The sequence below is a fragment of the Haliotis rufescens genome, unplaced genomic scaffold, assembly GCF_023055435.1.
Source record: "Haliotis rufescens isolate VD_foot unplaced genomic scaffold, xgHalRufe1.0.p SCAF_13, whole genome shotgun sequence".
Taxonomy (NCBI): Eukaryota; Metazoa; Mollusca; class Gastropoda; order Lepetellida; family Haliotidae; genus Haliotis; species Haliotis rufescens.
The window spans coordinates 11,792,392-11,817,238 of record NW_025963813.1 but is presented as its reverse complement, the minus strand read 5'-3'; the positions used below and the strand labels follow the sequence as shown (position 1 = coordinate 11,817,238).

At 43.3% G+C, this 24,847-nt stretch overlaps 2 protein-coding genes across 5 annotated transcripts in view; one reads left to right on the top strand and one right to left on the bottom strand.

The window, feature by feature from the left end:
- Positions 1 to 1,365, bottom strand: part of LOC124139095 (putative tRNA (cytidine(32)/guanosine(34)-2'-O)-methyltransferase) — a 32,064-nt gene extending 30,699 nt beyond the window's left edge. The window contains exon 1 of the mRNA XM_046506108.2: positions 1,342 to 1,365. The gene's annotated coding sequence lies outside the window, so the exon portion shown is untranslated. The remainder of the gene's footprint in view (positions 1 to 1,341) is intronic.
- The window catches only part of LOC124139096, a 39,333-nt gene that overhangs the window by 844 nt on the left and 13,642 nt on the right, over positions 1 to 24,847 (top strand). The window contains exons 1-3 of one of the 4 annotated variants that reach the window (XM_046506113.2): positions 3,618 to 3,935; positions 23,410 to 23,489; positions 24,605 to 24,807. In XM_046506113.2, the coding sequence (XP_046362069.2) occupies positions 23,420 to 23,489; positions 24,605 to 24,807 (273 nt within the window). In that variant the 5' untranslated portion in view covers positions 3,618 to 3,935; positions 23,410 to 23,419. Of the gene's footprint in view, positions 1 to 3,617; positions 3,936 to 6,741; positions 6,832 to 11,877; positions 12,200 to 23,409; positions 23,490 to 24,604; positions 24,808 to 24,847 lie in introns of those variants that run through there. The other 3 variants (XM_046506114.2, XM_046506110.2, XM_046506115.2) reach the window with 3 other exon arrangements.

Below are 24,847 nucleotides of genomic sequence, written 5' to 3'. Positions count from 1 at the left end.
AGCTTTTAACAGTATTCCAGTTATATCACGGCGTGTCAGCTTAATGTGGGAGGAAAGCTCGAAGTGATGCAGGTCTAAGACGTTTACCACTTCGGTGAAACCCACGAGCACGGGTATAGTGCTGACAAACCTAGAAACATAATCGGGGCAAACCTGGGATTCGAACCCACAATCATAGGTTTCTGGCGTGTCCAGGGGACGCAACTCTGCACAGCGAATCGCGGCGCCTTAGACGACTGCCCCCCCGTGCCGCCCCCCCCCCCCCCCCCCAGACCGCCGTCACGTGGCTGTAATATTGCTGAGTGTGGCGTTAAACAACAAACCAAGAAAATAATTGTGGTCAGTCATTGTTTGTTAGCGTCAGCCATTCTTCCAGTGATTCCAACTTATCAGTTGTGTTTGGAGAGTATTTACATACGCTGGGTATCAAAAGAAATAACGATTGTTGGCTTATTTACAATACGAATTACTTTATGAGAATTGTAATTATCATCCAAAACTGGCTCCCACAGGAGATATCGCTTGGATTGGATTGGATACTGTAAATATCGCTGCAATGAAATTACATCACAATGGTCTGCAGACCATTGTGACGTCACCGGTTACCATGACGTCATAATCAAATGACATCAGTAATGGCTCGGCTACTGAAGCTGTTAGCAGTACGTTTTACACTGAAAAAACTGCTAAGTGCTGTCTACAAATTGAAAAAGTTGGAAGAATGATGTTGGATGATAAATAAAATCTCACCCTCGTGTCTTTTGATATCAAATATATCAACACTCGTTGATAAAAGTGGCAAAAATCCTCGGCAAGCCTCGGAATTTTCCACGTTTAGCAACTCGTGTTGATATATTTGATATCAAAAGACACGAGGCTGAGATTCTCTATTTATCATATAATGGGTAGGTTTCTCGGCAGGATAAAGCCAACGGATAAAAACGATATCCGTTGGGGTCATATGCGGATAGAGATGCAAATATCAAAGGTCAAGTAGGGACTACTTTCACTGTTTATAAACAAACATGGCGTCGCCCTCATTATTCGGCGATCGAGTCAGAATTAACCATCGGGAATCTGGATAAACTACAGGGATAATTGCTATCATTATCAAAAGAACAGTCTAATAAACTGAAATCAGTCTCTAACTGTGACGTAGCTAAGGCATTTTATGAGTTTGGGCAACTTTAGAGATATAAATTTCGAAACAATTTTGCGAGGGCACGAGGCCTAGCCAAGCGGGATCAGTAGCCATATCAGTGCTTGTAGACCTCTGCGGCTTGAAACCTTCTCCCCAAATTAAAATAGTTGGATTTGTCCGAAATGTGTTTGAATTGTTACCTTGTTTCGTTTTGTCGCTGTGTGTACATCTGACTACACTTCTTAACGTTATGACAGGACAGACCGACTGTCAACAACGACTGACCGTGGCCGTGACGTCTCATAGACTAAGGTTAGAGTAGCTTCCCTTTGACAAAGGGCAGTTACTCTAGCGGACAGACAGATTGATTGCCGCGAAAGGCAATTAAAAACAATTGTTGTTTTGCGTATATGTTGCTTCGCCACTGTATAAGAAACAGATTTCAGTTGGAACTATATTGGCTACTGTCACTTTCCGACTGACACATCACTTACCCTGTGACGTAATAAATATTAATGCGCGCATTCCAGAAAAACTCGCAAAGTTTCGGTTATGTATGTGAGAGAGGGAAAGCGATTTTGAAGCACAGAATTAAAGAATGGCATTATATGATAAAGAGGTTATCACGCTTGTGTGTTTGGGGATGGTAAATATCCTGTATTAGGAATAAACACTATGTATTTAGCTCGCCAAGGCTCGCTAAATACAATGTTTATTCCTAATGCAGGATATTTACCATCCCAAAACACACTCGCGTGATAACCTCTATTTATGAAAGCACCAAGAAACACAATACATGCATGCACGTGATATATGGCATTGTCAGGCCAAGTTTTTACAGCTTTCACTATCTCAGCATGCCCCTGGCACGGTATCAGTATTGTGATTTCTCTATCTCACCCAATACGCCCACCTGGTATAGTTTCACATTGGTTATCGTTCTCATGTAAATACTAAGAGATTAAAAACACGAGTCTAGGTCAAGTGTGTCTGACATACTTTAGTTATTATTGATAACAATCGCAAAACAGAAATCCCAAATTTTCCATCACGCGCATTGCTGAAAGGAAACAATAAGCAGCAATAATCACTTTACGTTTTTATAGAATTTGTAGAAAAAAATGATTTTTTTTTAACATTTGTTCAATTGATTACCGAAAAGCATTTGTCGGTCGGTCGTAAGAAGCAACTAAATTGGATCAGATGAATGTGCTCAGTGACTTGCTGATTGTGTGTCGCCGATCCCCGATGTTGTTTGTTTGTGTTTGTTTGTTTGTTGTCTAACGCCACACTCAGCAATATTCTAGCTATAACCAGTTAATCCCGTGATTGACATCATGAGCATCGATCTATACGCCATTGGGATACGATGCCATGCAATGAACCAAGTCTGCGAGTCTGACCACCAAATCCCGTTAGTCGCCTCTTACGACAAGCATAGTCGCCTTTTACGGCTATCGTGGGTTGCTGAAGACCTATTCTACCCCGGATCTTCATGGCTTCTTTAAACATATCACGGTAAACATTGATAGTCGAGAGCCCGACGGTGGGAAACCCCTTTTCCTCTGAATACCTGGAACGCACACACACCCACACACACCCTACCATTTTTATCACCCTATACACACGAATCACAAATCCAAACAATGGACTCGATTATTTACAGACCGCCGTCATATAGCTGTAATATTGCTGAGTGCTGCGTTAAACAACAAATAATCTAACATAACCAACAATACATAAATGTTGACAATCCAAGGTCATAATCAGACGAATTTGGGATTAGTAAAACAAAAATCGTACATGACCAAGCATATCCGGATATTTCACCACTCAAAACACTATTAAAGTATATCTCATTTGCCCTTGCACGTAATGTCTTGAGACAATGAAACAACAGGGATGTGATGGTTCGGGTGTAGAACCACCCAGTAGCATATGCTTGTCGAAAGGGGCAACCAATTTGTATCGGGTGTTCAGGCTGGGTGACAAGGTGTGTGAGTGAATGTCAGTGTACCCCGGGTGAATGTCAGTGTATCCCGACGGCAGGGGATGACATCAATGACACATTTCGTGACCAACTCGTGTTGTTTCGGTTACGGAAAGGGCCGAGTGGTGACGAATGCAATCGCCAGTGTGCCTTGTCGATGATTTACAGAACGCCGTCATATATAGCTGAAATATTGCTGTGTGCAACGTTAATCAGCAAACACGTCAAAACTCGTTATCGCCTATGAAACAGTCAATTTCCCATTAATTTATTCTTGTCGAAACGGACGACAATTTGGATCATGTGTTCAGGCATGGTGACTCGGTGTGGATCCCATTAATCAGTCTGTTCCCAGCGCCAAAGCTAAATATCGACGTGACAGCCACTTCATTTGTGATTGTAGATAGAACTCCGTAAGTGAGCGTCACGTGATGGTCGTGTTCTTGCACGTATGGGACACACATGGCAGTCAGAGCACACCAGCCTTTCAACTGTATCTCGGAAGCAGCATGCAACCATTTTAGTACAATCCAAAAGGCGCGGACGTCGGTGTAGACAACCCGAGCCGCGAGAATAGCCGACCGAAGCGCCTATGCTATTAATGATCCTAGCTATGTTCGGAAACGGTTGAGGGGTAACTGGCATGTTGTGCAGTGAAAAAAGCCTCAGTGTTTAAACTGCACCGTTCCTGGTTTGTACCAGGAGAGAAGGGTCACCAATCTGAACACGTCACCAAGAGAAATGTGCGCGTATCAGTTTCTGCCCAGACAGTGTCTATAACGCTACAAGTGAAGACGTTAACAGGTACGTTAACGTTAATGATATATATGTATAGTATGACTCTATATTATCGCTGGCTCCATATTATCGCGATATCGATAAATCTCGTCATCCACACCCCCTGTCGACTGTTTACTTATGCAAATCTATGCACGATATGTCATCGCGTGATCGAATACAGGACTCGTTGCGGTATGTCACGGCTACTCGTAGTAAGTTAGGATAAGATTTATGGATGAACAACTTCTTTATTACAATCCATAAATCCATGTTCTTCCATAAATCGTATTCTTACTTCGTATTCAAACTACTAAATGCCCCTCAAAGAAGTTACTAGTAAGTATACACGTTAACTTTTTATGATAGTTTTCTTGGCTGTTTTTTAAGTGGAATTACCCCAATGTCCATTTAAGATTTGTTTGTAAAAAACCCAGGTTTGTCTGGTCCAGACTCGATTAATCAAAGGCCGCGGTCAAATAACTGGACAATAACTGAGCGTAAAGTTGTGCAAAAAACAAACACAAATATCAGTTTAAGTATACTAAAGACTTAATTTTTATGGGTTATATTGTCTAATATTATTTTCTCGAAGGGCCATTTTAGAAATTTTTATTGACACATTTGAGATTATTGACAGCATATGCTAATTTTATTAAATCTTTCACGTTGAAGCAAAAATAACTTAATATAATAACATGATGATGTGTTTATTGTTTTGTCTTTAAAAGGATAGTGGAGAAATGGGTTAGCGAGCGAGTATGGTTTAACCCCGCTTTGCAATATAGAGGACAACAGGGATGAGTTTTGCAGATTGTACCATGCATGTGGGGAATAAACATAGAGTAACTTCGACCCAAGTAATGAATATAGCGCTTCGATGTGGGCGGTCGGGTAGCCTAGTGGTTCAAGCGTTTGCTCGTCACGCGGAAAACCCGGGTTCGATTCCCGACATGGGTACATTGTGTGAAGCCTATTACTGGTGTCCCCCGCCGTGATATTGCTGGAATATTGCTAAAAGCGGCGTAAAACCATTCTCACTCACGAGTGCTTCAATGTAAGGGTCATGGGTTTACCTCTGTTAACCATCACTCATCCCGCGACATGGAACTCCATGACCGTTCTGCTACACAGCTATAAACTCGCTCACTGAAAAACGAAATACAAAATGCAAATTAATGTTAATCGGCATTCGTTGTAATTCCGAAATGCAAACAAAGTAGGCTCCGTTGCTTTTGAACACCGATATGGGTTTTGTTGGAATGTTCTATATGCATAAAGAATATTTTATCGTTTGATGTAAAGGAGACAGTACCAGCTGATATAAATCTTTTCTTTTAAAAAAGTAAATGCTTTTTGAAAACCACGTTGTATTTGGTAAAGAGAAGCATATTTTCCGCTTGTAATATGTCATTGAGGTAAATATGGAGATTTTAGTTCAATAATATCACACCGACAGTAAAGTTTAAACATTATACAGTTAACAATACTGAAAAACTGAGACAAAGGTTTAGTTTGTTTCGAACATCTGTTGGTCGTAAAATGATAAATATATTCAAGCCTGCTGGTATATTAAATTACACAAGAAATCGATCACTGAATTTGATAATGTTTTTTTACCTGTTGATTTGAAATTTGATCACAGAACAATTCCTGCTTCTATATGATGTTCATTTTGAAGTTTAATTCCTTCCCTTTTGTCTCATGGAGTATGGGCGGTGTAAGGGTCCGCAATTCGCTGTGCAGAGTTGTATGCCTTGTCTTGTCAGGATCCTGTGATCGCGTGTTCGAATCCCGGACCGCCCTGATCATATTTCATGGTTTGTCAGCGCCATACCCGTGCTCAAGGGTTTCATCGAAGTGGTAAACGTCTAACGGTTCACACGGGGCTTTCCTCCTCCCCAAGCTGCCTTGTGCCGTGATGGAACTGAAATACTGTTGTATTGCGGTATCCTTTGCTGCTGTATCAAGTTTAAGTAGAATAGAAGTGTTATTCTCTCGTGTATCGTGAAGGTGTGTTGAGGTGACACGGGGTTTAACGTCGCGTTCAAGATTATTGCACTTATATAGCGACGTGCATGCACGTGTGTGTGTGTGTGTGTGTGTGTGTGTGTGTGTGTGTGTGTGTGTTTGTGTGTGTGTGTGTGTGTGTGTGTGTGTGGCGTGTATGGCTTGAACTAGTCCGGACTGATGCCGATTTATAGTGCTAGCACACTGAGATACCATGCCGCAGTTTAACATGGATACCCCACTCAGACACAGAATACTGACTCCGAGCCGACCAGTCCTTGTTTTAGCCCTTTAATGCCGAGCGCCAGACAGGGTAACAACAAGTACCATCTTTTAACGTCTTTTGGTATGACGCGGCCGGGCATTGAATCCCGGACCTTCCGCTCCCCGGATGAACGCTCTACCACTAGACCACGAAAGCGGTCTGGGTTAGGCTCGGCCCCACGTAATTTGAGGTGACTAAAATCGATCAGGTTATCAGGCTCTATAACATGGCTGGTTTAGTGTTTGTTTGTTGTTTAACGCTGCACTCAGCAATAATCCAGCTATATGACGGCGGTCTGTAAATAATCGAGTCTGGACCAGACAGTCCATCTTTTACGACTAGCATATTCATCTCTTACGACAAGCTTGGGTTGCTGAAGACCTATTCTAAGCAGCTGATTTTGTGTCACCGTGCTCCAATGGCGTGGATAGTTGGTCATGCTATATACAGGCCGATTAATCACAACAATTGCTGATAGGGGATCCCGCAAGCGATCTTATTTTGACGCTACGACTGTAATATTGACCCGACATGCATTGCGTAAATCCCACCGACTCTATTAAACATTGACTGACGATTGTCGTCGCCCGACGCCCCCTTACGATGGTCGTAACGTCCAATCACCGTTGACTTGTAACAGTGTTATGTGTAAGTAATTACAGTGGCGGTAGAAACTATTGTTAATATATTTGTAGTAATTGTCAGTGGCAACACATGATTAGTATACACGCCCCGTGAAGATCCGGGTTAAAATTGGTCTCCAGCAACCCATGCTTGCCGTAAAAGACTACTCACGTCATCGGGTTGTCAGACTCGCTGACTTGGTCGATTCATGTCACCGTATCCCAATAACGGGGATTGATGTTGAAGATGTCAATCACTGGATTGTCTGGTTCTTTAAAAACCGCCGTCATATAGCTGAAATATTGCTAAGTGCGGCGTAAAACAACAACAAAAACTAGTGATGTCGTGGCAAAATTTGAACAGCAGTATTGATTTCTTTGTTTACCTTTGCGTTTCAATTTGGAAATCACCTCGTGACAGTAATTGCCTAACTCCTACACAAACATGGACGTACGACAGTAGCGTAAGTCCCACGTATTCGCGGAGCTTCTACAGTTACAGCGTATCTCCCATAGACTGTACCATAAACATACGACAGTCGTAACGTAACTCCTAAGGACTGTGTAGCATAAACTTACGACAGTCGTAGCATAACTTCTACATACGCACGGACTCAAGACAGTCATAACGTAACTCCCACGGACTCTGTACCATAAACGTACGACAGTCGTAGCGTAACTCCTACGTACCCACGACAGTCATAGCGTAACTCCTGCGTACTCTGCACCATAAACATACGAAAATCATAGCGTAACTCCCACTGACTCTGTACCATAAACTTACGACAGTCGTAGCATAACTCCTACATACGCACGGACTCAAGACAGTCATAACGTAACTCCCACGGACTCTGTACCATAAACTTACGACAGTCGTAGCATAACTCCTATATACGAACGGACTCACGACTGTCATAGCGTAACTCCCACGGACTCTGTACCATAAACTTACGACAGTCGTAGCATAACTCCTACATACGCACGGACTCAAGACAGTCATAACGTAACTCCCACGGACTCTGTACCATAAACTTACGACAGTCGTAGCGTAACTCCTACGTACCCACGACAGTCATAGCGTAACTCCTGCGTACTCTGCACCATAAACATACGAAAATCATAGCGTAACTCCCACTGACTCTGTACCATAAACTTACGACAGTCGTAGCATAACTCCTACATACGCACGGACTCAAGACAGTCATAACGTAACTCCCACGGACTCTGTACCATAAACTTACGACAGTCGTAGCATAACTCCTACATACGCACGGACTCAAGACAGTCATAACGTAACTCCCACGGACTCTGTACCATAAACTTACGACAGTCGTAGCATAACTCCTACATACGCACGGACTCAAGACAGTCATAACGTAACTCCCACGGACTCTGTACCATAAACTTACGACAGTCGTAGCATAACTCCTACATACGCACGGACTCAAGACAGTCATAACGTAACTCCCACGGACTCTGTACCATAAACATACGACAGTCGTAGCGTAACTCCTACGTACTCACGACAGTCATTGCGTAACTTCTGCGTACTCTGCACCATAAACATACGAAAGTCATAGCATAACTCCTACGGACTCTGCACCATAAACATTCAAAAGTCATAGCGTAACTCCTACGGACTCAGTACCATAAACTTACGACAGTCATAGCGTAACTCCTACGGACTCTGTACCATAAACGTACGACAGTCATAGCGTAACTCCTACGGACTCAGTACCATAAACTTACGACAGTCATAGCGTAACTCCTACGGACTCTGTACCATAAACTTACGACAGTCATAGCGTAACTCCTACGGACTCAGTACCATAAACTTACGACAGTCATAGCGTAACTCCTACGGACTCAGTACCATAAACATACGACAGTCATAGCGTAACTCCTACGGACTCTGTACCATAAACTTACGACAGTCATAGCGCTGATATCGGCAGGACTACTACGCATGTATGTACAGGATACTGAAAGGCTCGGTCAGCTATTTCATACTGATATAGTTAACTCTGAATGCATTGAATGTGGCACGTTTGACTCTGTTCTATCATTGTCTACATCCAATAGGAAATAGCAAAAACAGTCTATTAGACTATTTTATGAGTTAAATGAATAGAATACAATAAAAAGTGTTGAATTAATACAGGCGTAAATAATTGCTGGAAACCTGGGTTTTGTCTGATAACGATAAGCTTCTCTGTTTCCATATGTCCAAATGCGCGTGTGTGTTATGTGTAATGTGCCAATTACGTGACGATGGCCTGTAAATACTTGAATCTGCTTCAGGCAATCCAGATAATGATACTATTAGCCACGTTCCACACAGCCGGAGTACGTTGACATGCCATCACCCGAGCCTTCGAGCCTAAGTCTTTGTTTAAAGGTAGAAACAAATGATAACTTATCCCCAACATCTTGGGCAATCCAAACATAGGAAAAACCACAAGAAAATAATAGTGTTCTGATAGCAGATGCCCATGTATGTTGGCCATTATTATCTACAGATAAGATACTGACAACCGGCAACTCTGGTAAAGATAACAACCTTATGCGCATTTGCAAGGTACATGTACTATTAATTATGCACCGACTTCCTGACCGAATATCTCTCCAAGGGCTACTTGAAATAAGTAAATATAAACACCGCCAACTAAACAGAGTCAAGCGATAACCTCTCGTGGCAAAGTGTATCGGCGTGTCATTCGTCACCACTCCCCTTTTCGTAACCTGCAAAAAGCCATTCGGCATGTTTCGGAATGACACGAATTGTTACGAACGTCGCCGCGTGAACACGATTAAAACGGATATAGACTGTGTTGGAGTTATTAACCCCCTTCTCTGTTTCCGTAATACCGTAGTAATTGTAAATTTGGACATTGACACCTGGTTATTGCGTGTTTATGTTTTTATGCCATTCTCGATATTTTGGACTCTTTTGTAGTCATGTACTATTGAGAATATCAACAGCTTGTCATCATAAGCAGTGAAACGTGTTCATTTCGGGTCGGATGTTTGTACGACACCGTCCGTATTAACAGGGTTTCACTGTATGTGCAAGTTTTCTGGTACAGGTTCGCGTTCCACAAAGCGATCGCAACGCTAAGACGACCGTAACTTTAACATAGACTTACGAAAGTCTCAGCACTAAGATCGCTTTGTGGAACGGGACCCAGGTTCTGTATGGCAGATTCAGAATTCAGGATGGTGAAAAGGACTTATCGATTGTACTTTTGTTAAGTGATGCAACGTGTTTGTCACTGGCGGTCAACCCCATACCATACCATCTTCGTTATAAAAGTCCAGTTTCCACCCTTGCCGAATTAGGCTGGAATTATGGAGTTTGGCTCGGCTAGCGAGTCTATGCATAGTCAGACCGCCCCCGTGGTCTTGTGGTTGAGCGTCCGCCCAGAGAGCGGAAGGTCCGGGGCTTGTTGTTACCCTGCCTGCATGGCGCTCGACATAAAAAGGGGCTCAGAAGTCAGTACAGTGGTCGGCTCGGAGTCAGTATCGTGTGTCTGAGTGGGGTATTCATGTTAAACTGTGTCATGGATGGTATCTCAGTGGGCATCAGTCGCGAAATAAGTGCAATAATCTTGCATCGAGGCATTGTCCAATCAAAATCGTCGACGAAATCGACATCCGGTTCGTAAAATTTCGGTCGATTGCAGGATTTGCAAAGCATGTATGCCGACTACCAACTTTGCGTCAACAGATATTTGCCAAATCTTTTCATGTTTTTAATACGATGCTCACGTGATTTGATGCACTTCGCGAAGTAAGAACCGTTTTATTACAATATAGGTCTTGATTATCGATGAAATCCTCTTTACTGGGCGACGCCAGTTTATTTGAAGCAAATGCAAGTGATATGAGAGGTGGACTCTGATCAATGGGAGGGACATAGAAGGGACATAACTCGTAATATCCACTGGTGGCGCTATGATCGAGCCCAGAAATTCTAGCCTAGTTCGGCAGTTACAGTAAGTTAACTCCCTTGTTTCGGGAAGATAGTACCATACTGAACGAGCCAGTTAAACACATGCACTAAAACAAGAAGCAGCTAGACGCAGACCGGGCCTCTTCACGACCCTGGTTCTTTGAGCACCATGTCCGTCCTCGTGGGTCCCAACAGAGTGGTGGGGGCACGGGTGGCCCAGTCGTCTAAGGCGCCGCGATTCGCTGTGCAGAGTTGCGTCCCTTGGGCACGCCAGAAACCTATGATTGTGGGTTCGAATCCCGGTTTGCCCCGATTATGTTTCTAGGTTTGTCAGCTCCATACCCGTGGTCGTTGGTTTCACCGAAGTGGTAAACGTCTGAGACCTGCATCGCTTCGGGCTTTCCTCCCACATTAAGCTGACACGCCGCGATATAACTGGAATACTGTTAAAAGTGGCGTTAAATCCAACTCACACACTCACTAACCAAACAGAGTGGTAAACATGCAGCTACAACCTGGGTCACTTCAGGCATTCCTCCTACATTAAGCTGATGTGATGTTACATGACTGAAATACTGTTCAGAGCAGTGAGAACGAGAGTGGCAAACGTCAAAGACCGCCATCACTTTCCTCCCACAATTAGGCCGGCACATCGTGATATATGGAGGTTATCGCCCTTGTTTGTTTTGGGATGGTAAATACCCTGTATTAGGAATAAACACTCCTTTATCATGATGTCATAACTGTACTATTAACATTGTGTGTTTTCACGGAATCTGCGCATTACTATATAGTATATCTTGAGGAAGTATAGTCCTACGTACAGGCAAACTAACACATATTTTTGGAGTAATTGCCCTTTTTCAAAGGGGAGCTACTCTTGTCTGTGAGACGTCATGGTTTTTTTATATTCTGCGTGGCATGTCATAACGTTACGTCCCACACAACGATGAAATGAAACAAGAACAATTGGGCCATATTTCGGCCCAGTCCAACTGTTTTAAATTTGCGAGAAAAAAAAAACCTGGAGAAAGTTGCAAAAGCTTGTAAAATGCTTCAGGTAGATCCTGGATAACCTCGTTGGATCGGTGGGGTAGCCTTGGGGCGAAAGTGTTCGCTCGCCACGCCAGAAGACCCAGGTTCGATTCCCCACATGGGTACAATGTGTGAAGCCAATTTCTGGTGTCCACCGCCAGGCTATTGCAGGAATATTGCTCTCTCTGGAACTCTGGAACTACGATTCATTTTTGTTTTAATTCGGGACTTATGAAAAAACCTGCCTGACATAATTATCCGAATAACTATGTCAAGATCACGTTCAGGAGTTACTAGGGACACATATACTTATCAACAAACAGAGTGGCTCGGCGAGATACTACAGGGGTGGGTGTATATCTATCTACACAAAGTACACCGCAGTTGGAGCTCTGCCCTTGAACAGGTAAGACACGTGTTACTCTTTGTCAACACATAGCGAATGTGTGGTGCATGTGGGAGTGACTGGCAAAATGTCAATATTACATCAGCGAGAATACCACAGTTGTATTTACAGTTTATACGTCCAGTAATTGGTACCTCAGCTACACCTTATTCATTATACGAAATGAGCATCGCACCTGTATATATTTGTTATACGCACAAAGCATCGAAGTTATATTTGCAGTTTATACGTAGTTATTGTTACCAGAGCTACACTTTACTCTCAAAACGCAATGCGTATCGCAGTTATATTTACAGTTACGCATTTACAGTTCACGCGTAACGTGCATGACAGTTGTTTTTACAGTTTATACTTAAATTGTAGCGCGACTATATTTACCGTTCCTACGTAAAATGTATTGCAACTATATTTACAGTTTATACGTAAAATGTATTGCAACTATATTTACAGTTTATACGTAAATGTATCGCAGCTATATTTACAGTTCATGCGTAACGTGTATGACAGCTATTCTTACAGTTTATACTTAAAAGTAGTGCAGCTGTATTAACAGTTTATACGTAAACTGTACCACAGCAATATTTACAGTTTCTACGTAAAAAGTATTGCAGCTATATTTACAGTTTTTCGGAAAATGTATGGCAACTATATTTGCAGTTCATACGTAAACTGACCACAGCAATATTTGCAGTTTATACGTAAAATGTATCGCAACTGTATATTGTGAGATAATACGTAAAATGCTTCGCAGCTATATTAACATTTTATACGTAAACTGCACCACAGCAATATTTATAGTTATTTACAAAATAACAATGACCTTCATGTGCATATGATGTATATTTTATAGATTATTCGTGTCACAGCTAAGTACAGTGACTTCACAGAGTATCTCAGAAATGTCGAATAGTTGATGATGACGTAGCCAAGTAGGCATATAGCTGTCTACAGATGAAGGGGGTAGAGTTTCTGATCTGTTTCATTGTCGCCACGATGCCAATATAATCCCCAACTTTTGGTAACCCATTTATCTAAAGCGCCGCAATTCGTTGTGCAGACTTGCATCCCTCAGCTATCTTAGGATCCGCTGGTCGAAATCCAGATCGGTACTGAAAATGATCCCCGGTTTGTCAGCACCATGCCCGTGCTCGTTGAGTTCTCTTTACTGGCAGTAACATGGTGTGATATAACTACACTTTAAAAATGTGACAGTCAGATTCATCAGTTCCCATTAACATAGATATGTCCCTTCTTTGTCTTTAATATTGGGACCGCCTCCGTGGTCTAGTGGTAGAGCGTCCGCCCGGAGAGCGGAAGGTCCGGGGTTCGATCCCCGGCCGCGTCATCCAAAAGACGTTTAAAGATGGTACTTATTGTTACCCTGTCTGGCGCTCGGCATTAAGCGGCTAAAACAAGGACTGGTCGGCTCGGAGTCAATATACTGTGTCTGAGTGGGGTATTCATGTTAAACTGCGGCATGGTATCTCAGTGTGCTAGCACTATAAATCGGCATCAGTCCGGACTAGTACAAGCAGCCACACAAACACACACACGCACACGTTAAACCCCATTTCACCTCACCTCACCTCACCTCAAAGCATCTTCCCGAGGCAAGGGAGTTAACTGACTATAAAAGTCCAGTTTCCACCCCTGCCGAACCAAGCTGGTATTGTGGTGGAGTTATAATTTGGCTGGACCAACGAGTCAATCAAAATCGCGTAACGAAATCGACATCCGGTTCGTGAACTGCCGTGCATATTTCGGTCGATTGCAGGATTTGCAAAACATGTGAACTGTCAATTTAGCGTCAACAACCTTTTCATGTTTTTAATCCAGCTGGTCACGTGATTCGATGCATTCCGCGAAGTAGGACCCGTTTAATTATAATACAGCTATTGATTATCGATCAGATCGACTGCAATGGGCGCCGCAATCTTGTTTGAAGCAAGTGATATGAGAGGTGGAATCTGATTGGTCAATAGGATGGACATAGAGGGGACATTACTCGCAATAGCCACTGGTGAAGCTACGATCGAGCCCAGAAATTCCAGGCTTTTTCGGCAAGGGTGGAAACTGGACTTTTAAAGTCAGTTAACTCTCTTAGCTCGGGAATATGGTTCAAAGCGGCGTTAAACCCAACTCACGCACGCACTGGTATCAGCCTTGTCAGAGATCATGTAATAACTCGTTATCTAACACAACCTGAGGAGCGTACCACTCACTGCATTCTCAGTCGCCGACGTACAAAGGTGGTCACTTGTCATTACCCTTAAAAGGCACACCGGAGGCGGTTGGGTAGCCTAGTGGTTTAAGTGTTCGCTCGTCACGCAGAAGACCCGGGTTCGAATCCCGGCATAGGTACAAGGTGTGAAGCCCAATTCTGGTGTCCTCCCCCGTGATATTGCTGGAATAGTGCTAAAAGCGGCGTAACACCATACTCACTTACTTATTGTTAACCATTCATGGAAGGATATGTCTGATTGATTTGGTCACAGCAGAAATTAGACCCTCGTAAGAGCGAGTTTTCTGACGATTGCTTGTTCATGTGAAATATTTGCCGCCATAGTAATAGCTTGAGAAAGTGAGTATCGTCGACACCATTCAGTAATAAAAATCATTATTAAATTTTCACTGAGTACAATGACATTTCATGTCGGAACTACTTTTCCTGCGCTCCAATAAGGCTATTCTTGCAACGATTCGTGACTATGGATGAAGCCAAAAGATAATCAAAACAGTGGAAGCGAACACCGCCAAAGAAGGAAAATACTGTCCCGTCAGCTGGAAAAGTTATCACCTTCGTGTTCTGGGGTGCAGGGGGTGTCATCATGGTGGACTATCTGCCAAAACGCAAGACAATAAACGGAGCTTGTTATGCTGAACCTTTCAGGCAATTACGGGATGAAATTACGTGGGACGCTGTGAAAAGGTTCGCTTTTTCATTAAGACAATGTACCGGTGCACACGTCATTCCCTTCCAATCAACGGGTGTGGTTTTGAATCTTTTTCTCCTGGTGTGGCTCCATCTGTTTTCAAACATGAAGAAAGCTCTTGGTGGAGCCCATTTCGACTCGAACGATGACGTCAAATCATGACTTCGATAACGTTTTGGACAGTCAAGAGAAGGATTTCTACGAAACTGGGATAAAATCCCTCCAACGTCGTGGTGAACGTTTATCAAAGGTGATTACGTAGAAAGGGGATTACGTAGAAAATATATCATTTTAATGTCTTTAGGTCAAGTCTTCGTATACGAGGCTCAATTCTTATCAATCACCCCTCGTTGAGGGAATCTGTTGTGTTAGAAAGTAAATAAATCTACTTCAGACATCTGTGGTTGTTTGGTGTCTCTGGGTCTGTGTGAGATGATGAACGTAACGAACCATAAACCTAACGGTACGATCCAGATGAGTGAGTGAGTGAAATCAGCTGGGAAATCCCCGTGACGTCATTGGGAAACACCCGCTTTTTCGATCTCTAACACAAATGAGTTCTCTGTCAGAGTTACGATAGGTATCGTAGCTCTGAACGATCTGCGACAGGTTTACGATAGTTTCGAAAATCTATCTTATCTTTATCTTAAGATATCTTATCTTTGAACGTAAGTTGTTAAGATTTATCTTAGCTAAGATCGTTTCGAAAATCTAGGCCCTGGTCTTCAGCGTGACGAGTGAAGGCTTTAACCACTACGCTAGCCGATGCCCAGGTTCACAATGAAATATATCCAATGATTTGACTTATGTATGAAGTATGAAAAAAACATTATTGTCTTTAATGAAACGTGTGGAAACTGTCGTTGTCAAAGTCAGCAATATAGTCGTAGGTGTAGTCGTTATGATGGTCAGTTAAGTAGACGTAGGTACTTACATGGTGTAGTTATGATGCTCGTGAAAAAATCATACCGGTAGGTTGTCGTCATGATGGTCAGTGAAATAGATTCCGGGTTAGAACTGATCTCCAGCACTGACTGAGTATGGTTTTACGCCGCTTTTAGCAATATTCCAGCAATATCACGGCGGGGGACACCAGAAATGGGCTTCACACAGTGTACCCATGTCGGGAATCGAACCCGGGTCTTCGGGGTGACGAGCGAACGCTTTAACCACTAGGCTACCCGACCGCCCCTGATCTCCAGCAACCCATGCTTGTCGTAAGAGGCGACTGACGGGATCGGGTGGTCAGGATCGCTGACTTGGTTGATGCTTTGTGTGGTTGATGCTTTGTGCGGCGTTAAACAACAAACAAACAGGGAAATTATCGTAGGCACGTACGCGGTGTAGTCGTTATGATGATCAGTGAAATAGTCGTGGGTACGTTTACAGGCAGTCGTTATGATGATCAGGGAAATAGTCGTGGGTACGTTTATAGGCAGTCGTTATGATGGTCATGGAAATAGTCGTGGGTACGTTTATAGGCAGTCGTTATGATGATCAGGGAAATAGTCGTGGGTACGTTTATAGGCAGTCGTTATGATGGTCAGGGAAATAGTCGTGGGTACGTTTATAGGCAGTCGTTATGATGGTCAGGGAAATAGTCGTGGGTACGTTTATAGGCAGTCGTTATGATGGTCAGGGAAATAGTCGTGGGTACGTTTATAGGCAGTCCTTATGATGATCAGGGAAATAGTCGTGGGTACGTTTATAGGCAGTCGTTATGATGGTCAGGGAAATAGTCGTGGGTACGTTTATAGGCAGTCGTTATGATGGTCAGGGAAATAGTCGTGGGTACGTTTATAGGCAGTCGTTAAGATGGTCAGGGAAATAGTCGTGGCACTCGTGGGTACGTTTATAGGCAGTCGTTATGATGGTCAGGGAAATAAACGTAGGCACGTACGTGGTGCTGTCGTTATGATGATCAGTGAAATAGTCGTGGCACTCGTGGGTACGTTTATAGGCAGTCGTTATGATGGTCAGGGAAATAGTCGTAGGCACGTACGTGGTGCTGTCGTTATGATGATCAGTGAAATAGTCGTGGCACTCGTGGGTACGTTTATAGGCAGTCGTTATGATGGTCAGGGAAATAGCCGTAGGCACGTACGTGGTGCTGTCGTTATGATGATCAGTGAAATAGTCGTGGCACTCGTGGGTACGTTTATAGGCAGTCGTTATGATGGTCAGGGAAATAGTCGTAGGCACGTACGTGGTGCTGTCGTTATGATGATCAGTGAAATAGTCGTGGCACTCGTGGGTACGTTTATAGGCAGTCGTTATGATGGTCAGGGAAATAGTCGTAGGTTCGTACGTGGTGCAGTCGTTATGATCATCAGTGAAATAGTCGAAGGTGCATACATGGTTACGTTCACTCAGACACAGTTGACTGACTCCGAGCCGACCAGTTCTTGTTTTATCTCCTTAATGCAGAGCGCCAGGCAGGGTAACAAGAAGTACCATCTATTTTCTTCTTTTGGTATGAGGCGGCCTTTCCCTTCCCTGGCAATCGCTGTTGGCGTATGAGACGACGTACGCATGTGGCGGTCTTCCTTTGAGACGGTGAATGATTGTGAAAATATAGGCATGTGACAATAACAGAAATGTAGCGCTTTCTTCGGTGTACATGTGTGATTGTGTACGTGTATCGCGAACTGTGCGTGACGATCTACGAGCGTGACAGCGTCTGCACGACCGCGTACGCGCTTCACGGTGAACGCATTATGGTCAACTGGCCTATTCCCTATTTCAATAAGACACCGTCCCAAACATGCCCCAGCAAAAACTTCAATCCGTCAATCAGCAAATTACTGTGCATGTCGGCATAAGGGGTTCAAGTAATTAGGGGGAAAAGTTGGTCAATGTTCGCTCACTTGACATCTAAAGAGTCACAGATTAGGTTAATGTCTTGTCCCTTGGGTCGGTCTTGTCACCGGATTATGTATCGGGGGCACACAATTGCCTTTAGGTAGTTTTTACACTCGTGTGGGGATTCCAAAAGCATTCAATCACTCCTGTATGCCATATTTATCTAGCCCACTACAACATTTTGTTGTTTAAGTTCTGTACCTAGGCCAGGATTTTTTTTATGTTTAAAGGTTTACAGATATTAATAAAATTAATAAAATTAGACAGATAATTTCGATTGTTGTTTTATTCCTCAAATGTTAATCGACCCGTGAAGATTCCGGGGTAGAATAGGTCTTCAGCAACCCATGCTTGCTGTTAAAGGCGACTGTGCTTGTCGTAAAAGGCGACTAACGGGATCGGGTGGTCAGGCTCGCTAACTTGGTTGATTCATGTCATCGATCCCATATAGCTGGAATATTGCTGAGTGCGGCGTTAAACAACAAATCAAACCAAAACCAAAAAATCAAAAGTTAATCTAAATCCGTTGTGATGTGTGCAGGTCAGTGAAGCTTGTCGCCTTGTTTGACCTTTTGTCTCGTGGTTAAACCTATTGTGTACGCAGTATTTTGTGGCGTCCGCGTACATATTTGCAAAATTGGCGAAATATGATTATGGGGGGTTTCAGTTTATTTTTCCACCTTCCAATTTTTAAGAGTTGGCGGATCTGTAATGCAATTTGAAAAAACGATCAAGAACAATGAAGGTGGAGAGTTGGGATTTGGGGAGGACGTTGGGAGCGGATCTGTGTTCAGGACGTTGACGCTGTAATCAGCAGAATTTTCATGGTTTGATCCTAAACGCAAACCACCCGAGAACAATCCCACACGAGCGCAGCCGGCAAGGTATCCAGTAACTATATATCGCTATCATTTTGGATTTCGTTTACAGCGAAACCCCGTTAATGTCAACACCACTATTAAATTACAACCTGTCCTGCCACTGTTTATACCACCTCCATTTCATTACAACTAGTCGGCCACTGTTTATACCACCCCCATTTCATTACTACTAGTCGGCCACTGTTTATACCACCCCCATTTCATTACTACTAGTCGGCCACTGTTTATACAACCCCCATTTCATTATTACTAGTCGGCCACTGTTTATACCACCTCCATTTAATTACTACTAGTCGGCCACTGTTTATACCACCCCCATTTCATTACTACTAGTCGGCCACTGTTTATACCACCTTCATTTCATTACTACTAGTCGGCCACTGTTTATACCACCTTCATTTCATTACTACTAGTCGGCCGCTGTTTATACCACCTTCATTTCATTACTACTAGTCGGCCACTGTTTATACCACCTTCATTTCATTACTACTAGTCGGCCGCTGTTTATACCACCCCCATTTCATTACTACTAGTCGGCCACTGTTTATACCACCTTCATTTCATTACTACTAGTCGGCCACTGTTTATACCACCTTCATTTAATTACTACTAGTCGGCCGCTGTTTATACCACCTTCATTTTATTACTACTAGTCGGCCGCTGTTTATACCACCCCCATTTCATTACTACTTGTCGGTCGCTGTTTATACCACCTTCATTTCATTACTACTAGTCGGCCACTGTTTATACCACCCCCATTTCATTACTACTAGTCGGCCACTGTTTATACCACCCCCATTTCATTACTACTAGTCGGCCACTGTTTATACCACCCCCATTTCATTACTACTAGTCGGCCACTGTTTATACCACCCCCATTTCATTACTACTAGTCGGCCACTGTTTATACCACCTCCATCTAATTACTACTAGTCGGCCACTGTTTATACCACCCCCATTTCATTACTACTAGTCGGCCACTGTTTATACCACCTCCATCTAATTACTACTAGTCGGCCATAGTTTATACCACCCCCATTTCATTACTACTAGTCGGCCACTGTTTATACCACCTTCATTTCATTACTACTAGTCGGCCATAGTTTATACCACCTCCATTTCATTACTACTAGTCGGCCACTGTTTATACCACCCCCATTTCATTACTACTAGTCGGCCACTGTTTATACCACCTCCATCTAATTACTACTAGTCGGCCATAGTTTATACCACCTCCATTTCATTACTACTAGTCGGCCACTGTTTATACCACCCCCATTTCATTACTACTAGTCGGCCACTGTTTATACCACCTCCATCTAATTACTACTAGTCGGCCATAGTTTATACCACCTCCATTTCATTACTACTAGTCGGCCACTGTTTATACCACCCCCATTTCATTACTACTAGTCGGCCACTGTTTATACCACCTTCATTTCATTACTACTAGTCGGCCATAGTTTATACCACCTCCATTTCATTACTACTAGTCGGCCACTGTTTATACCACCCCCATTTCATTACTACTAGTCGGCCACTGTTTATACCACCTCCATCTAATTACTACTAGTCGGCCATAGTTTATACCACCTCCATTTCATTACTACTAGTCGGCCACTGTTTATACCACCTCCATTTCATTACTAGTAGTCGGCCACTGTTTATACCATCGCCATTTAATTACTACTAGTCGGCCACTGTTTATACAACCTCCAATTCATTACTACTAGTCGGCCACTGTTTATACCACCTTCATTTAATTACTACTAGTCGGCCACTGTTTATACCACCTCCATTTAATTACTACTAGTCGGCCACTGTTTATACCGCCTACATTTGATTACTACTAGTCAGCCGCTGTTTATACCATCTCCATTTAATTACTAGTAGTCGGCCACTGTTTATACCACCTCCATTTCATTACTACTAGTCGGCCACTGTTAATACCACCATGTTTTTGCTTCTAGTCGGCCACTGTTAATACCGCCACTATTCTATTACTACTAGTCGGCCACTGTTAATACCACCATGTTTTTGCTTCTAGTCGGCCACTGTTAATACCGCCACTATTCTATTACTTATAGTCGGCCACTGTTAATACCGCCACCATTCTATTACTTCTAGTCGGCCACTGTTAATACCACCACCATTCTATTACTTCTAGTCGGCCACTGTTAATACCGCCACTATTCTATTACTTCTAGTCGGCCACTGTTAATACCGCCACTATTCTATTACTTCTAGTCGGCCACTGTTAATACCGCCACTATTCTATTACTTCTAGTCGGCCACTGTTAATACCGCCACTATTCTATTACTTCTAGTCGGCCACTGTTAATACCGCCACTATTCTATTACTTCCAGGCGGTCACTGTTAATACGGCCACCATTCACATAATTCTAGTCGGCCACTGTTAATACCGCCACTATTCTATTACTTCTAGTCGGCCACTGTTAATACCGCCACCATTCACATAATTCTAGTCGGCCACTGTTAATACCGCCGCTATTCTATTACTTCCAGGCGGTCACTGTTAATACCACCTTTAAATTCTACTTCAACCATAACTCGACATCAACTCCATTAACAAAGACGGGTGGTGGAGTAGGGTGTGGTTAAAGAGCTCGCTCGGCACGCTGAAGACCTGGTTTCGATTCCCAAATTGGATACAACATGTGAATTCCATTTCTGGTGTCCCCCGCCGTGATAATGCCGAAATATTTCTAAAATCGACGTAAAAACATATTTACCCACTCACTGAAAAAAACCCAGCTTTCAAATAAATTATTCTGAATCATAACTCTCAACCGGTGCTTCCAGGGACAAAGAAGGGAGGTAACCACCAAACCGGTGTAAACCTAATTATCTCTGTACAGGTTACAGGGGCAACAGTGATTAGATCTTGGTCGGTTTCAGCATGTTTACGAGAAAGTCCAGCCTCAAATGTACACACGGGCCTGCTCTTTGAGCCAATCACGTGCTCCTTTGACATTTTTATCAGTCGAATTGTTGCTCTCAATTCTGCAGGACGAGATTTAGTGCGACTCTGTTGTACCCTGATGGGGTGTTATCGATGGTGACTTGGTAGCTTAGAACTAGAGTCTCAGTTATTTGGAAGTCCTGTCACCGGACGTAAGCCCCCCGAACAGAGATGAAATATAAGACAAAACTGCAATCCTATAAATCTAAACTGGAATAGGTCCCCAGCAACATGTACTGCATGGTCGTAAGAGGCGACCAAATGTACCGGGTGGTCAGGCTCGGTGTCTTGGTTGATGGCGTCTCATCGTACCAAGATGACATGGATCGTTGCTCGTTGCGTGTAATTAATTATAAGGGGAATGGACTTCTAGGCAGTAGTGTACGTGTGTTGTATCCAATGTATTTGATAGTAAGGTCCAATCACCAGCTGCTGTAAAGCCACCGACAGTCCATCTTCCCGAGTCAAGGGCATTAACTGAATGTAAAAGTCCAGTTTCCACTTTTACAGTCAGTTAACTCCTTTGCCTCGGAAAGGTGCCGACAGTCACCCTAACTGACAACCTGCTGGCCCGAGACACGTTTCTTTTGTTGTTGTTCGTTTGTTGTTTAACGTACATTTAGCAATATTCCAGCTTTATGACGCTGGTCTGTAAATAATCGATGGCTTAACCCGGATATTTATGGGGGTCAACCTCATTTGAAAAGTGTCGATGTTAACTGACCAAATATTTTAAGGTGAATAGATTTAACTTCCTTTTGTTTCGAAACCTTTTTTGCGCGATTTTAACACTCATGTGTTTTTATACAATGTCATCCGAAGACCACAGTCTGAATCAGAAATGTCTACCCAAATTGAGTATACTAGCCCACTTGATATCAGGCTAAACAAGGAATTCTTTGTCGGACGTCGGCGCGTCTTTTAAAATCTATTTCTTGGTGGGGGGAAATATGTGTTTCTCCCTCATCACTTTTGTTTTCAATAAAAAAATTAAAACACCCGTCCTACCTCACCCTTCTACATTCGAGAAATATTTGCCATAGAAACATATTTTACACAGCCTTAGTGTCTCAGGCCAACAGGTTGTCAGTTGGGGTGACTGACGGCGTCTTCCCGAGGCAAGGGAGTGAACTGACTGAAAATGTCCTTTTACATTCAGTTAGCAACTGAGCAAACAGTTGGAAAAATGGACTGTTGGTGGCTTTTGTACAAAAATGGCGATGATATCCACTGAAGAATAATCAACCGGTTCGTGCCTACTGCTGACTGAATATTCAAATAAACTAGCGATGGAATCCTTCCTCGTGTCATCATACTTTATTAATGTCCCGGTATGTGTGGCCGTCTGCGATCTATTCTGCACGTGCAGTGGCATGAAGGACCCAGCTTACCGTCTGCAGCAGCTGGTGATTGGTCGTCACTATCCAATACACTGGAAGCTACTACACACATACATGAATAGAGCTTGGAGACTGAAGCTGATTTGTAGGTCACTGTTTTCATATAGTTTTGTGAAGTTTAGTGTATTCGGTCGTATGTTTTCCTTTCAGAGTCCGCAGTATGGCGCTGTTACGTCCAGTTGTTTGTTTGTGTCTGTGTCTGAGCTTGGCGGAAGGCGCAAGTGAACGAGGTAGGTGTGTGGCCTGGCGTACTCAGCCTGGTGAATAAGACATCGCGTTTTCAAAGTAGTTTCTGTGATGTAAGGCAACTATGCGTAATGGACATGTTGAGTTACAAGTCCCCTGTTGATACGTTGGGACCGCCTCCGTGGTCTAATGTTAGAGCGTCCGCCCGGAGAGCGGAGGTCCGGGGTTCGATTCCCGGTCATATCATTTTGTTTGTTTGTTTTGTTTGTTGTTTAACGCCGCACTCAGCAATATTCCAGCTATATGACGGCGGTCTGTAAATAATCGAGTCTGGACCAGACAATCCAGTGATTGATATCATGAGCATCGATCCACGCAATTGGGATCGATGACATGCATCAACCAAGTCAGCGAGTCTGACCACCCGATCCCGTTAGTAGCCTTTTACGACAAGCATAGTCGCCTTTTACAGCAAGCATGGGTTGCTGAAGACCTATTCTACCCCGGAATCTTCACGGGTCCCGCGTCATATCAAAAGACGTTAAAAGATGGTACTTGTTGTTACCCTATCTGCCGCTAGGCATAAAGGTGCTAAAACAAGGACTGGTCGGCTCGGAGTCAGTATACTGTGTCTGAGTGGGGTATTCATGTTAAACTGCGGCATGGTATCTCAGTGGGCTAACACATTGGTCTTGACTAGTACAAGCACCTGATTTAAGAGTAAAAACTCATTCTAGTTAATCATGTTTACAGTCACTTGTTGGCTTGGCCACGATACGATTATTTAAGCCCATTTGTGATGGATGTGATATTGCTGGAATATTGCGCTTTAAATGCGGCGTAAAACAATAGACACTCACTCACTCGATTTTAGACGAAAGTGAGTGAGTGTGAGTGAGTGAGTTGGGTTTAACACCGCTTTTAACAGTATTCCAGTTATATCGCGGCGTGTCAGCTTAATGTGGGAGGAAAGCCCGAAGTGATGCATGTCTCAGACGTTTACCACTTCGGTGAAACCCACGAGCACGGACATGGTGCTGTCAAGCTTAGAAACATAATCGGGGCGAACCGGGATTCTAACTCACAATCATAGGTTTCTGTGCCCCCTTAGACGAAAGTCTATCTGGTCGGATGTAAACAACATTGTTTATATTCGCAGAACATTCCGTGCATCACAATTTCAACTACCCATTCGTCATCGATGCCGTGGCTCAGGAGTTCGAAGGTCGAGTGTGTTCCAACATGGAGCTGTTTGCTCTCATACCGGTAGAGCCGGAGGATCTGGAGAAGGACCTCCTTGGCGGGGCATGCGTCACTAATGTGGAACGATATCTCAAGATAGACGTTCGCAATGTGTCGTGGGTAAGTTGTTGTGGTGTGCTGTTGTAGAATCCAATCATTG